The sequence below is a fragment of the Coenobita brevimanus genome, chromosome 72 (assembly GCF_032717465.1).
Source record: "Coenobita brevimanus isolate Jiangsu-jjx chromosome 72, ASM3271746v2, whole genome shotgun sequence".
NCBI classification, from domain to species: domain Eukaryota; kingdom Metazoa; phylum Arthropoda; class Malacostraca; order Decapoda; family Coenobitidae; genus Coenobita; species Coenobita brevimanus.
In genome coordinates, this window is record NC_137025.1 from 22176604 (window position 1) to 22192990 (window position 16387).

General features: G+C 41.6%; 1 protein-coding gene and 1 pseudogene across 1 annotated transcript in view; both read right to left on the reverse strand.

The window, feature by feature from the left end:
- Window positions 1-14905, reverse strand: part of LOC145407073 (prostatic acid phosphatase-like) — a 483117-nt gene extending 468212 nt beyond the window's left edge. The window contains exon 1 of the mRNA XM_080278097.1: window positions 14789-14905. Coding sequence (XP_080134223.1) covers window positions 14789-14899 — 111 coding nt within the window. The 5' untranslated portion in view covers window positions 14900-14905. The remainder of the gene's footprint in view (window positions 1-14788) is intronic.
- Window positions 11017-11135, reverse strand: LOC145407366 (5S ribosomal RNA; annotated as a pseudogene).
- Window positions 14906-16387: the final 1482 nt, after the last annotated feature.

Consider the following 16387-nt stretch of genomic DNA (forward strand, 5'->3'; position numbering starts at 1 on the left):
TCATGTATCCATGGTTGTTCAATCTGTACATGGATGGGGTAATAAAAGAGGTACAAGGTAGGGTAGTGGATGTTGAAGTGGCCCTGGTGAGAGAGGATAGTGTTTGGAAACTCCCTGTACTGTTGTTTGCAGATGATACTGTGTTGTTGAGTGAAGACGAAGGGGAGCTGCAGGGCTTGGTGGATGAGTTTGAGAGAGTGTGTAAGAAACGGAACCTAAAGGTGAATGTAGGGAAGAGTAAAGTGATGGTCTTTGAGAGAGGTGAAGTTAGTGAATGTACAGCGAGGTTAGATGGTGAGGAATTGGAAAATGTGAGTATGTTTAAGTATTTGGGTAGTGTGATGAGTAAGGATGGAGGTTTGGAGGGTGAAGTGCTTGAAAGGGTACAGCAGGGAAGAAAGGTTGCTGGTTCCTTGAAAGCAGTGATAAGAAACAGGGAAGTGAGCATGGAAGTGAAAAAGTTACTACATGATAGTATTGTGATACCAACTCTAACGTACGGAAGTGAAGCTTGGACATTGTTGGAAGGACACAAGTCAAGAGTGAGAGCAGTGGAAATGAGTTATTTAACAGGAGCCTGTGGAGTCACGTGGAGAGACAGGCTGACGAATGAGGATATAAAGGAGCTTTGTGGTGTGGATGTGGATGTGATAGGAAGCGTTATGAGGAACACACTGAGGTGGTTTGGCCATGTGGAGAGGATGGAGGGTGAAAGACTGACGAAGAGAGTGTATGTGAGTGAGGTGGAGGGGGGAAGAGGGAGGGGGAGGCCGAGGATGAGATAGAGGGATGGGGTGGAGAGGTATATGAGAGAGGGGGTTGTGAGTTGGGAGCAGGGCAGTGAAATGGCGGGGGACAGGGCGACTTGGAGGCGATTTATTTGTGGCCACCCCAAACAGGATTGAGGCGTCTGGCAATAGATAGATAGACAGATAGTGTTCCGTGAGATCGTGTTCCGTGTGAGCTTCCTGTATGTATATATATATATATATATATATATATATATATATATATATATATATATGAGGCCCTGCGAGCAATAGTATACCCATGCACCATTTTTTAAAAGTGGTATCTTTCCTGTCACTTCTTATTGCTTTTCTTTCTTTTACACATGGCTTTACACTGAGCGACAAGCCAAATGGTTTCCTGTAAGCCAGGAAACCATTTACAATGCTGGGCGGTAACCATATTACCAAACTATACGTACTCCCTACGTGTCAACAAGTGGGTTGGTGGATGGTTAGTGCCCCTCCCCGTAAAACAAATAACTCAAAGTCAAATGGCCACCCCGTACGAGATAATGGCGTCCGGCAATAGATAGATAGAAATCGTGTTGAAAGTTTTTACAACTTTGAAGAACGATACCGCAAAAATTATCATACCTAGGATAATGGCGTTTACATCATCTTAAAGCTGATTGTCTCTACTTTATCCAAAAACTTTTTAGTAAAGGTAATACTGTTTTTAGCGGGAAAAGAAAAACAAAAAAATCTACATTAGCATACAATGATGCTACTTTTATGCATAAACTAGTACCGCAGGACAATAGCTAGTGAGTTCCTTTATGTTGTAAGATGAAGTTGAATGTCTGTAGAATGGATGGTTATGAATATGCCTGGTTATTGCCATAAAAAGTAAGTTTTACAACTTTTTCAAAAAAATTATCAATACGCAGCACTTTCTTTTTCACTTGATCCTTGTTGTTCAGTGTTTTTATGTGAACAATAGACACTTTACATGTATTAAATGCAATAACAAACAAATTAACACCAATTATACAAGGAATAATGATGTTTTACATAAATAATCTTATTAATGAATCCAGTGGGTGCTGCAATAAAAAATACAATGGTTCAATAAAAAACTAACCTCACTGAAAGAGTTAATGAACACAAAGCCATGGGAAGTTATGAAAGGTTATTATTTCTTTTTACTGAAAAAACAAAGTCAAAACTCACATTATGTCCTGCTGTGGTGCTATAACCACCGAAATTACATAGGTTATGACACACACAAGAGAGCGTGCACACCGCTTGGTCAGCCAGAAAAGGCTTGGGACGAGAGCATTAGTATTACTACAGCACAGCAAAAAGGCTTGGGATGAGACTAACCTCATCGCCATGGTGATTGTTAACACTACTGCACGAATAAAATGGCGCGCTGAGAAGCCATTCTCCGTGAGGATGGCGCATGAGTATACTCTTGCTCCTACATAGGGGCGAAAAGCATTTGGTAAAGGTTGGTGATGTAAACCCAATGTCATTTTTATGGGTTTTTGCCCTTATGTCTTGGGTCATACATCACATCCACGAAGTCCACATGAAAGTACATACTCTGAGGGACTGTGGGATAGCATTATCTCAATTTTCAACAAGGTGGCGCATGGGTATACTCTTGCACACGGGGCCTCATATATATATATATATATATATATATATATATATATATATATATATATATATATATACAGTAAAAGTCCTATTATTCGGCATCTATGGGACCGGGCTGCTGCCGAGAAATTGGATTTGCCAAATAATAAAAAAACCTACCCAATCAGTACCTTAAATATATTGGTGAACACTGTCATCACCACTTATGGTATTACAACTGTGTTTGGAGAGAGTACTGTATAATGTACAATACTGTAATCAATACAGTACTATACCTGAATCTGAAATATATATATAAATTAGTCAACATGTACAAGTGTAATGGCACAGTAGGCCTACAAGTCAGATAACACTTCCTGGATGGCCGATATGATACTGAATATTACCTATCAGCTCGTACATCATTTGTATTGGTGAACACTGTCATCACTTCTTATATTATTACAAATATGTTTGGAGTGAGTACTGTATACAGTACTTTTTCCAAACACAAAATAAAATAGTCGGAAAATGACATAAAATAAAGAGGAGGAATATGAATTGCTAAAGTCTTTCTGATGAAAGTTAAACGTACATTTAGTGCTCATTCTTTTGTTCGTTTTTTTGTTTACATGTGAAAGGGAGAGTATTGATGCAAACAGTAATGTATTCCATTAACCCCTTAATAACCTCCGGCATTGAACAACCCTTTACAGCACCGATGTCAGTGATGTCGAGTTAGTGTGAGCTATGAAAAACTAAACAATTATGGGAAGGGAACGAAGGTCATTGGTATGTTTACACGACTCTATGCTACGATTCCAAGCAGTCAGGGGGTCGCTTTCTCTCAGATGTTTTCGCCCATTTGGTAAATGAACTGTAACTTTATCAATTCTCCCGTGAATCATAGCGAATCATAGCATAGGTTTAGGAAGCTAAATAACACATTCCTAGGTGTGCCAGATGATTATCTTCACATCCTTAAGAAAATGGACGAAATTTAATCCCTCTTTGAATACGCAGAGTTTCTTCCATTCTCCTGAAATCAATTTATTTTTCTTAAAGATGAGAAGATAATCGTCTGGCGCACCTAGCAATGTGTTATTTAGCTTCCTAAACCCATGCTATGATTCGCTATGAGTCATGGAAGAATTGATAAAGTTATGGTGCATTTACCAAATGGGCGAAAACATCTGAGATAAAGCGACCCCCTGACTGCTTGGAATTGTAGCGTAGAGTCGTGTAAAAATACCAGTGACCTTCGTTCCCTCCCCATAATTGTTCATTTTTTTTTTTTTTTTTTTTTTTTTTTTTTTTTTTTTACAGCTCACACTAACTTGACATCGCTGACATCGGTACTGTAAAGGGTTGTTCAATGCCGGAGGTTATTAAGGGGTTAATGGGATACATTACTGATTGCATCAATACTCTTTCACATATAAACACAAAAACGAACAAAAGAATGAACGCTAAATGTACGTTTAACTTTCATCAGAAAGACCTTAGCAATTCATATTCCTCCAGTTTATTTTATGTATTTTTCCAACTTGATGTTAGGTTAGGTTTGGTTAAATTATTAGGTACAGTTAAACTCGGTTAGGTTAGGTTTAGTTAAATACTTAGGACAGTCCCTTCCATCATTATGCTGAGGAATCAAAATACAAGAGCTGTCACAGCCGAACCGTTAAAAACAACGGGGAAACTGATTTAACAAGCAACATTTATTTATGGGTAATGCATTACAGTATCAGTGGTTCATGGGCTAGCAATTAGCGGTAAATGTCATTTTCAGGAAGGCGTCAAGAATGAGCGAATTTCAAGAATTAGCGAGGGGGCTTGAAATGTAACCCTCGCAAATTTGGGGGGATGGTTACCGTACTGTATGATACTGCGCAATATTGTAATCAATACAGTACTATACCTGATCATAGTGAACATATAGAAGTGTAATGAAACATTAGGCCTACAAGTCACAGATAACACTTCCTTGACTGCCAAGATTATTTCAGACATCTGCCGAACAATCAAAGATTTTCGTAAATGGGACTATTTCTCAAAACTGCCGAAATATCGGATCTACTGAATAATCAGCTCCCGAATAATAGGACTTTTACTGTATATATATATATATATATATATATATATATATATATATATATATATATAATGTATTTTCTTATGTGATGAAGAAGGAACCAAAGGCCACAACTCCGCAATAACTGCTCCCTCCAAGAGAAAAACAAAATACAAGAGAGAGCCAAATTCAAGATCCGATCATTTCGAGATCCCTGGACACACTGCGTTTGAAAGACTGGAGATCATAGGAAGCAGGAAATACAGACAAGGGGAGACAGTTCCAGAGTTGACCTGTTGCATAAATGAAGGACTGGGAGTAATGGTTAACTCTTGCATTAGAGAGATGGACAGAAAAGGGATGAGAGTTTGCTGCTAGACGGGTGCTACATGCCCTTCATAGAGGTGGAGGGATGCATGCAGACAGTTCAGAGGAGCAGTAACCATTGAAGTAGCGATAGAAAAGAGATAATGATGCAACAGTGCGGCGGTGACAGAGGTTGATCTGAGTCAGTAAGAGGAGGAGAGTTAATGAGTCGAAAAGCCTTTGACTCCACCCTATTGAGAAGAGCTGTATGTGGGGAACCTCCCCCACACATGAGAGTTGTACTCCACACAGGGGTGGATAAAACCCCTGTATAGAGTCAACAATTGTGCAGGGGTAAAGAAGGAACGGAGTTGGCTTAGAGACCTAATCTCTTGGAAGAAGTTTTTACAAGAGACGTAATATGATCTTTCCAAGATAAGTCTCGAGTAAATGAAACCCCAAGCACGGTCAAGGATGATCCAGGATTAAGCTGAATACAGTATTATTAAACATTAGTGGGTACACCTGTGGAAGATTTTCTTGGGTTGACAGGTGTAAGAACTGAGTCTTTGATGCATTAAAAGCATCAAGATTATTTTTACCCCAGTCAGAGATATAAGCCAAGTCAGACATTAGTTGTGCCATAGCCTCATCCCTTGTCTGTTGAGGTAACTGCTGAGATGGGAGTTGCAGGAACCTAATGGAAAGGTGAAGGGTGGAGTCATCAGCGGACGAGTGGACAGGGTTAGATGTACAGCTTAGAAGGTCATTAATGAATAAAAAGGAAGAGATGGTGATAGGACAGAGTCCTGAGGAACACCACTGTTGATAGATCTAGGAGAGGAACTATGGCCGTCTACAACAACGTCTATAGGACGACCAGAAAGGAAGCTACAGATGAGGGCACATATAGAAGGATAGACACCGTAAGAGGGCAGAGTGGAAATTAAAGATTTATGCCAGACTCGATTAAAAGCCTTAGAGATGTCAAGTGCAATGGCAAAGCTTTCACCAAAGTCACGAAAGGAGGATGACCAGGAGTCTGAAAGATAGGTGAGAAGATCGGCAGTGAAGCGTCCCTGATGGAACCCATACTGATAATCAGAAAGAAGGTTGTGATAGGAAAGATGCTTTAAAATTTTTCTATTAAGAACTGACTCGAAAACTTTTGAGATACAGGATATTGAAGCAATTGGACAATAGTTAGAGGGTTGTGAATGGTCACCCTTCTTTGGGACTGGCTGAATGAGAGCAAACTTGCAGCAAGAAGGAAAGGTACAAGTTGACAGACAAAGGCGTAAGCACAGAAGCATAGTTCTTGAGAACAACAGGAGGGACTTCACCAGGCCCATATGCCTTGTTAGTATTGAGGCCAGTGATGGCAGAAAATACATCAGCTGAAGAAATTTTAATGTCAGCCATGAGGAAGTCAGAGGGGGCAAGTGATGAAGAAACAGCACCAGAATTGTCTTAGGTGGAATTGGAGCAGAAAGTCTGAGCGAAGAGATCTGCTGTATCAGTAGAAGAAACAGCTACAGAGCCATCAAAGTAGAAAAGAGGGGGGAAGAATGATGAGGTAAAGTTGTCAGAAAGGTTTTTGGCAAGGTGCCAGAAGAAGCGGAAAGAATTTGAGTTGGAGAGTTGAGAGCATTTAGTCAATCAATCAATCAATTGCCAGACGCCTCAATCCCGTTTGGGGTGGCCACAAAAAAATCGCCTCCATGTCACCCTGTCCTCTGCCATTTCACTGCCCTGCTCCCAACTCACACCCCCCTTTCTCAAATACCTCTCCACACCATCCCTCCTTCTCATCCTCGGCCTTCCCCTCCCTCTTCCCCCCTCCACCTCACTAACATACACTCTCTTCATCAGTCTCTCATCCTCCATACTCTCCACATGGCCAAACCACCTCAGTATATTCCTCATAACGCTTCCTATCACATCCACATCCACACCACAATGCTCCTTTATATCCTCATTTATCAGCCTGTCTCTCCATGTGACTTCGCAGGCTCCTCTTAACCCGTCACGTCCCGAGGTTTTTCGCACCTCCGACATCCCCCAGTCCCGAGGTATTTTCGAATTTTTTTTTTTTGGCTAAAACCTTCGCTTTTGGTGAGAAACATCGAAAATTCATAGAGAAATCGCTCACCTGAGGTTTAAAGTGCCCAATCCAGGTAGGAGTTCCTCCTTACCTGAGTGGGTTTTCTAACATGCTGGCACCAAAGAAAACGAGTTCTATGGGAGGGTAACTATTTTATCCACTCATAAACGGTATTTATTTATTTACTTGGTACGAATGTATATGTAGTATGACAGTATATTGGTTTTCAAGCAGTAATAAAGGCATTATAAGCATTCTTTCACTCACTAACTAATCACCATACCTGACCTATTTTTGCCACACTACCTGATCATTATTTCTGGCTGTTTCTTCTTCTAATGCTATGTAAACATTGTCCTCCACATTGTCATCGATTGGGGAATCACTCTGGCCCTGAATAACTTTACTAGCCAGGTCACTGGTAACAGGTCCTTTGCCTAGACAATGTCTTGAGGGGGAGAGGGGGGAGGTTATGCAGTGTAAGGCATTGTCCCTGCTTGGTATCTTGTACAGGAATAGAGGAAGGTGTCCCGTGTATACATACGAAAAATCACGTGTGAAAATTGAAAATTGTGCAAATTAGCGATCTTGCAACTGCACGACGTACTGGTACGTCGCCGGGACTGGCAAATGCAAATCGTTGCAACGTACCCATACGTCGTCGGGATGGGGCGGGTTAAATAACTCATTTCCACTGCTCTCACTCGTGTCCTTCCAACAACGTCCAAGCTTCACTTCCATACATTAGAGTTGGTATCACAATACTGTCATGTAGTAACTTTTTCACTTCCATGCTCACTCTCTTGTTTCTTATCACTGTTTTCAAGGAACCAGCAACCTTTCTTCCCTGCTGTACCCTTTCAAGCACTTCACCCTCCAAACCTCCATCCTTACTCATCACACTACCCAAGTACTTAAACGTACTCACATTTTCCAATTCCTCACCATCCAACCTCGCTGTACATTCACTGACCACCTCTCTCAAAGACCATCACTTTACTCTTCCCTACATTCACCTTTAGATTCCGTTTCTTAAACACTCTACCAAACTCATCCACCAAGCCTTGCAGCTTCCCTTCGTCTTCACTCAACAACACAGTATCATCTGCAAACAACAGTACAGGGAGTTTCCAAACACTACCCTCTCTCACCAGGGCCACTCCAACATCCACTAACCTACCTTGTACCTCTTTTATTAACCCATCCATGTACAGATTGAACAACCATGGAGACATGACACATCCCTGTTTCACCCTACCTTGTACCTCTTTTATTACCCCATCCATGTACAGATTGAACAACCATGGAGACATGACACATCCCTGTTTCAACCCAACCTTAAAGAGAAAAATTCACTCAGTTCACCATCCACATGCATTGCAGTCTCAGCACCATCATACATACTCTTCACAGCATTCAACAACTTCCCATCTGCTCCATATATTCTTAATACTTTCCACAATCCTTGTCTATCCACCTTGTCATCTGCTTTCTCCAAATCCATGAAAGCCGCATACAACTTCTTTCCCTTCTCTAGAAACTTTTCCACTAAAGATCTAAGAATGAATATCTGATCTACACAACCTCTTCCCTTCCTAAAGCCTCCCTGTTCTTCTCCAACTAATTCCTCTGTTCTTTCTCTAACTCTGTCAATAAGTATCCTACCATACACTTTTCCTATTATACTAAGAAGACAAATGCCCCTGTGATTACCACACACTTCTTTTTCCCCTTTTCCTTTGTACAAGGGAATAATTATACCTGACTTCCAATTCTCTAGGACTCTACCTTCCTCCCAGGTAAATCTGCACATCTTCCCCATCCAATCTACTACTATCTCTCCCCAATGCTTCAGCATTTCACCACACACTCCATCAATTCCTGGGGCTTTCCCCAATTTAACTTTCTTCATTGCTTCCACAACTTCTATCCTACTGATTTCTTCCTGTCTTCTCACCTCCCTCCTTCTCTCAGCCATTCCCCAGCCACGTATACTCGCATTACTTCCATCCTCTACATTCAACAATTCCTTAAAGTGTTCTCACCATCTGCTCACTTTTTCTCCCTTCTCCACTAGTAATCTACCATTCTTATCTTTCACTCCCCTACTAACTTCACTTCCACTCTGTCTTACTCTCTTCACCTCTTTCCAGAACATTTTCTTACAGTCCCTCCACTTTACACTCAAATTCCTTCCAAATTCCTCATCCACTCTCTTCTTATTTTCTCTTACTAATCTTTTCGCCTCTTTCTTTCTACATATAACTCTCTCTTTCGCCTCTCAACTTCTTCCACGCCCCTATTTCTCATCCATTCATTGTATGCTTTCTTCTTTTGTGCCACAGCCTGTCTCACCTCTTCATTCCACCACGCTGTCCCTTGCACCCCCCTCCGTTTTCTCTTCATCCCACACACCACATCACATGCTGCACATATTTCTTCTGTGAATATCCTCCACACATCTTAAACGTCACCCATCTGCTCCAATTCATATTTACCCAAACATTCCTCCACTTCTCTCTTATATTCTGCCTTTTTCTCATCCTCTTGTAACCTTTCCACTCTCCTTGCAAATACTCCTTCTTCCTGTCCTTCCTTTCTTCTATTTCTCCATCTTATTTGGATCTTAATTCTGGCCACCACCAGAGGCGGTGGCTCAATCAGTAGAGAGGTGGCCTGCAGTCCTAACGGACCCAGGTTCAAATTCCCGCTGGGGCAGGGAACAGTTTAAGGATTTGAATTTCATAAAACCAGACTTTACTGATCTACCAGAAGACCCGCCGACATGTCGTAAAAATACCCCCGTTAATACCAATACATCAGTCCTGTATGAGACAGCCCCAGCATGTATTCAGTATGGAAGGTGGGTGTTAATGCCGAAGTGGTGACATGTAGAGGTGCATGGTATGTAGGAGGACTACTGGACCTTGAGTGCAGGCTGTGAAGCCTATGCCCAGAGTCGGACACATAAAAAAAAAAAAAAAAAAAAAAAAAAAAAAAAAGTAGTGGTCAGAAAGTCCATTCCCCCAATCTCTATAAGCTCTTGCATCCATTACACATATTCGCATCCTTTCATCCACACACACATAATCAATCATTGCCCTCCTTTCATTCAGTTCACCATCCACCCTTCTCATCACTTGCCATGTATACCTGTGGATCATTTTATGTCTCAAGAGGGTATTGGCTATCACCAACCCCCTCCCTGCACAAATGTCCACTAACGCACTGCCATTCTCATCTATCTCAGCAGGCACACCCCACTCACCAACTATTCCATCCACCTTCACATTCCCTACTTTACCATTCATATCACTGATCAAAAACACTCTCTCATTCCTTCCAAACTTTTCCATGCACACTTCCACATTTGTCCAGAACTCTTCTCTCACTCTGCTTGCATGATCTTGCACACACACAGTCGCCCACATTTGTATTCCAACTTTCAATCTTACCCACACAATCCTTGATCCAACTGATCCATACTCTCTTATGCTCTTCTTCCATCTTTTACTCACAACTATACACACTCCTCCTTTTGCCCTCTCATTCTCACCTACTCCTGCACATATACCGGTACCCCATCCATTCTCCCATTCTCTCACACTCTCACCTCTCCATTTAGTTTCAGTTACTCCGCATACATCCACTTTCGCACCCTCAAGCACCTGGACAATCTCTCTCTCTTTCACCTCATCATTCGCACCTCTTACATTCCATGTTCCGATTACCATGTCCTTTGTCCGGTCCTTGATCATCATCGTTTGGCACGGATGAAATTATTTTTAGCAGAGCGAAAAACAGACTTAGCATTATTCAGGGCAGAAACGTATAAAAGACGTGATTCTGGGGTGGGTTGGCTCCGGTACCTTTTATAGGCCCTTTCCTTGTTGCAGACAGCATTAGAACAAGTGTAATTAACCAAGGCTTTCTTGCATTAGCCAAAGGATATGATAAAGGAATGTATGCTTCCATCCCCGAGAGAATAACTTCCGTAACGCGCAAGGCACATTCAGATGCCTCCTGACCATGGAAGCAATAATCATTCATTCATTCATTGCCAGACGCCATGTATCCCAGACAGGGTGGCCAAGGGCTGAGAGTTAATTGTTTTACAGGGAGGGGCACTAATCCTCCACCAACCCCACTTGACGTAGGGATGCCAACAGCATCTGGTGTTCCCAGGCGGTCACCCATCCAAGTACTAACCAGACCCAACGTTGCTTAACTTCGCTGATCGAACGGGAAGCGGTGTACTCAACGTGGTATGGAAAATCAAAGAAGTACTGCCTGAGGGCCTCCCAATCTGCAGCTACAAAGTGCCACAGACAACATTTCTTTGGAGGGTCTGCAGGCTGTACCGGAGCAATAGGACAGGTTAAGGTAATAAGGTTGTGATTGGAGGAGCCCAACGGAGAGGAAAGATTAATCCCTTCTTTACCGACCCCTCCCCCCAGTGTAAACACTACGTTTACCCCCCATACCGACCTGATAGCTCCCACTCCCGTGGCGTGAAGGGTAGTGTATATTTTTTGCCACGTCGAAACTATTCACTCTTTGTGATTTGTTTGTATACTGACGATCATATAAACCCAGCATGATGATGATGGTAATAAAAAAAGATCATAAAATAAATCATTACGGTATATAAGTTTACACAGCTTATGCTGAAGTACTGTTACCCATGTATCTACTGTACAAACTGGCTTGAAAAAAATGTCCTGCACATATGGATGGCTTATTTATTTACCTTATAAGCTGAGCATGAAGTTTGTGGACACACGTGATGGTGATGGTGATCTTGACCCACTTGTTGCCGAGAGTGCAGCGTCACTAAGCTCGCAACTAATTTCCTCCTCCTCCTCACTCACATCAACCTCGCTATCATTTTCATGATCACAGTCATCTACTGACACATCAGACACTGCTGCATCATCATCTGATACATCAAAATAAGTATCCTCATGAGGAATAAACTCGTCACTATCGGAATCAGCCACAGACACCATGAGAAAAAAACATCCTGTACACCCTCTCTAGTGGTCAAGTGCGTGGTAACTGACTCTCTCAGGCAGGCCAAGGGGTGTAAATTTTGCCGTATGTCAGCAGAAAATATAGTACGATATCTGTAGTAGAAATTATAAATAAAATAATCTATCTATCTATCTATTGCCAGATGCCTCAATCCCGTTTGGAGTGGCCACAAACAAATCTCCTCCAAGTCGCCCTGTCCCCCGCCATTTCACTGCCCTGCTCCCAACTCACACCCCCCTCTCTCATATACCTCTCCACCCCATCCCTCCATCTCATCCTCGGCTCCCCCTCCCTCTTCCCCCCTCCACCTCACTAACATACACTCTCTTCGTCAGTCTTTCACCCTCCATCCTCTCCACATGGCCAAACCACCTCAGTGTGTTCCTCATAACGCTTCCTATCCCATCCACATCAACACCACAATGCTCCTTTATATCCTCATTCGTCAGCCTGTCTCTCCATGTGACTCCACAGGCTCCTCTTAAATAACTCATTTCCACTGCTCTCACTCTTGACTTGTGTCCTTCCAACAATGTCCAAGCTTCGCTTCCGCTCGTTAGAGTTGGTATCACAATACTGTCATGTAGTAACTTTTTCACTTCCATGCTCACTTCCCTGTTTCTTATCACTGCTTTCAAAGAACCAGCAACCTTTCTTCCCTGCTGTACCCTTTCAAGCACTTCATCCTCCAAACCTCCATCCTTACTCATCACACTACCCAAGTACTTAAACGTACTCACATTTTCCAATTCCTCACCATCCAACCTCGCTGTACATTCATTGACTTCACCTCTCTCAAAGACCATCACTTTACTCTTCCCTACATTCACCTTTAGATTCCGTTTCTTACACACTCTCCCAAACTCATCCACCAAGCCTTGCAGCTCCCCTTCGTCTTCACTCAACAACACAGTATAAAATAATGATTGGCCTAAAAGAGGTTACATCACAGATGAGTGAGCAAGTCACTGGTGCCACCGCAACTCAGTCATGAAGTATCTTATGATGTCAGAATTCGTCAGAACTTCGTCACAGTCTTTGTTGTCAAAACACAGAGCTGTTGCTAACACGAGGTCCTCAGAAACAGCCTTACCGGGCTACCCTGAGGCCCATAAGCTGCCATTCATTAGAGGGTGTACCAGCGTACCATGGTAACGGTTCCGGTGTCTCACGGGTGTTTACAGGCGATGTACGGTACGGGGGTACACCAAAACACATTTTCGGTAAAGAAGGGGTTAACAGTGTAAGCAGAAAGATTAGCTGTAAGGATGAGGTCAAGTATGTTGGAGCTCTCTCCAAGGCGGTCAGGGATACGGGTAGGGTGCAGTACAAGCTGCTCTAGGTCATTAAGGATAGAAAAGATGTAGACTTATTCACCAGGTAGATCAGTGAAAGGAGAGGAGAGCCAAAGGTGGTGGTGAACACTGAAATCTCCGAGAATGGAGATTCCTGAGAAAGGAGAAATGGATAGAATGTGCCCCATCGTAGAAGTAAGATAGTCAGAGAATTTTTCATAGTCAGTAGAATTAGGAGACAAGTAAAGGGCGCAGATATATTTAGTCAGAAAATGACAAGAAAGCCGAAGCCAGAGAGTAGAGAATTCAGAAGAATCAAGTTCAGGAACACGAGAGCAAGATAACTTGTTGCGTACCAGTACATATACACAACAGCCACCTTTGGCTTTTAAATGAGTATACAGAAAGTAGGAGGATACAGAAAATGGTTTGCTGTCAGTTGCCTCAGACAGCTGAGTCTCTGCAAGAAGTGAAGGTGACATTTAGAGGAGAGGAGAGGTGGTGTTCGACAGAGAGAAAGTTAGAGAAAAGGCTGTGAATGTTGCAGAATGAAGAAGAGGTGTCAGGCAATGGTTCCAGGCATCTCTCTGAGTCATCACTGGGAGAGGGGCAGATGGTGGGGATATTTATGGTCCTCCCCCCCCCTGGGGACTCCAAGGCATCATTGATTGATGACATTTTTCCTATTTAAATTTTCAAAAGGTAATGTAGTGTGTGCTGTGCATGCAGTCTGGTGTTGACAGTTGGAGAAACTTGTACTGGAGAGCACGTTGGCCTACTCTCTGTGTTACTGAGACAATGAAAAAGTTCAGCAAAGGGGGATGGTCAGGAACTAGTCCTGAGGGCTGATGAAAGGGGAGCTCCAGCTCTCTCTGTCATCAGCTTTCCATCCACCTTGGAAGTACTGTCATGCTTGATTGGTGCTACAGTCTACTCCTCAAATATATATATATATATATATATATATATATATATATATATATATATATATATATATATATATATTTATACATAGATATATACGGTATATATATATAAACAGGGTGTTGCAGAACTTTATGCACTAACTTCAGGTGATAATTCTTGGTCTGACTTTGAGGAGAGAATGCTTTATTAAAAAGGGTCCACTTCTCAAGCATTACAGAGCTTCAGTCAATGATGACCATATAAGTGAAAATGGTTTTCCTCATATTTTGCACTCGAGGTTATTGGTCGTAAATGTAGCTCTGTAATTATTCAAAATTTGATCCAAGTTGATATGGCATTTTTTAAAAACAGAATCAACCTGCCTTAAAATATCCAATCAGGCCATTTCCAACTGGACTTTTAAACTTCCCGCAAGCAGGAAGTGAGGAACCCATTGCTTTGGATGCCATATTGAAGTATAAATTAATCAATACCAGAAACATATGGCTCACTACAGAACAACGTGACTTGTACACTCAGTGCTAGTTCGCTCATTGGTTTATCAGCATCTGTAAATTGAGGGTTGGTAAATAGGCTTAAACCTAATGGAAAATGAGCTGCACAAATGTGACATCGAGCAAGCGTATATCAAACCCCCAATATGTAGGAAGTGAACAAAAATCATAGTCCAACTTACAATATGTACGAGCTCCAGGGTGCCATTGTACTGTGCAGCACAACCAGGACGGATTAAAATGTACGATAAAAACACTAAAAAGATAAAACTACGCGCTACGGATATCATCATTGGAGATCAAGTTAACGTAAACAAGACAGCGTGTCATTGAGTTTTGATCATTTCGCCAAATTGGATTATTCGTTGCTTGCAAAACTATTTTGTCAGTTATCTAATATTTTCCAGGCAAATCTCATGTCGTAAAATTAGTCTAACTACTTGAATCAGTTCACAACAGATTTTCCTTGCTAATACCAAAGGTATCTATCTAATTTTCCTGCTCAAGGAGTTTATTATTGTGGCGAAGTACCAGAGAAACGAAATGTCCCACTCGGTTAGCCCTTTGGCCCCGCCTATATCGCCTTTGGTAACCCCGCCCACCACCTCACGATTGGCTGATTCTCACCGATAGTTCAAAGTTCGTTTATCGTTAGAACGTAGTTCTCATTATAGTGTCAGAGAATATAGATTCTTTATATTTGATATTAGATAAAACACGAAAAGAATAAATGTGTTGTTTTTTCCGATGGTCATGAATTATTAACTTAAAAGATCAATTACGAAGATGAACAATTTGGAATAATTACGTAATCGGATTAAAAAAAATAGTCATTATTTGATCAAGCGAGTAGCTCTTTGCTTTTTAATTGAAACATTTATGCACAAGGATAATTAGTTAAGTATGAATATAAGTGATACGCTGAACAAGTGAAGTATTTAAATTGATTTATTTCTATGAACCGAACGAGGAGGTATTATTATGTGAAAGAATTAGTATCTATCCACCGCATACGGGTTATTAGGATAGATAACCACTGTAGGAGGGCATCATTAAGTAAAATAAATTGATGTCTTTAGATCACACAAGGGTAATTAAGCAGATAGCTAATCAGGGAGGTTCGAAGACACAACTCCCTGTTGCGCACATCGCTCTCTCTCTAGATAGATAGATAGATATGTCATGTAGCGTATTCTGGGTCCCGACTTCTCGGTTCCAGAGGTTCTTTGTTCCCGACCGGGTCAGTATCAGCAAGGAAGGAAAACACGAACACCACGGGTCAAAGGCACGCTTATGTATTACCAAAAGACATACACACACCGTTCTATCAGCAAAACAGAGGAGTTACAATGACTTAAAATAGTGTTTATAACAATAGCTCTCTATCTACCTCAGCAAGTATGACCTTTACACGGAGTTACACCCTTCTGATATGGGGTTATATCCACACAGTGTCACAGGCAATATTCCACAGCTATGTCAGGCAGATGAAGTGCAGCATACACAGACAACACAGTTCAGTATATCCAATGTGTCACGTACGACAATATATATATATATATATATATATATATATATATATATATATATATATATATATATATATATATATATATATTGTAATGCTAGGTGAAATTAGGCTCGACTTCTCGTTCCTATTTCACCTAACGTGGAGCGGGGTCCTCTTTCGAGACCGGAGCTTAGTGCAATAAAGAGAGGCAGGACACAAAAACTCTAGGCAACAACCTTTACACGTATATTACCACAGTCAGACACAGGAC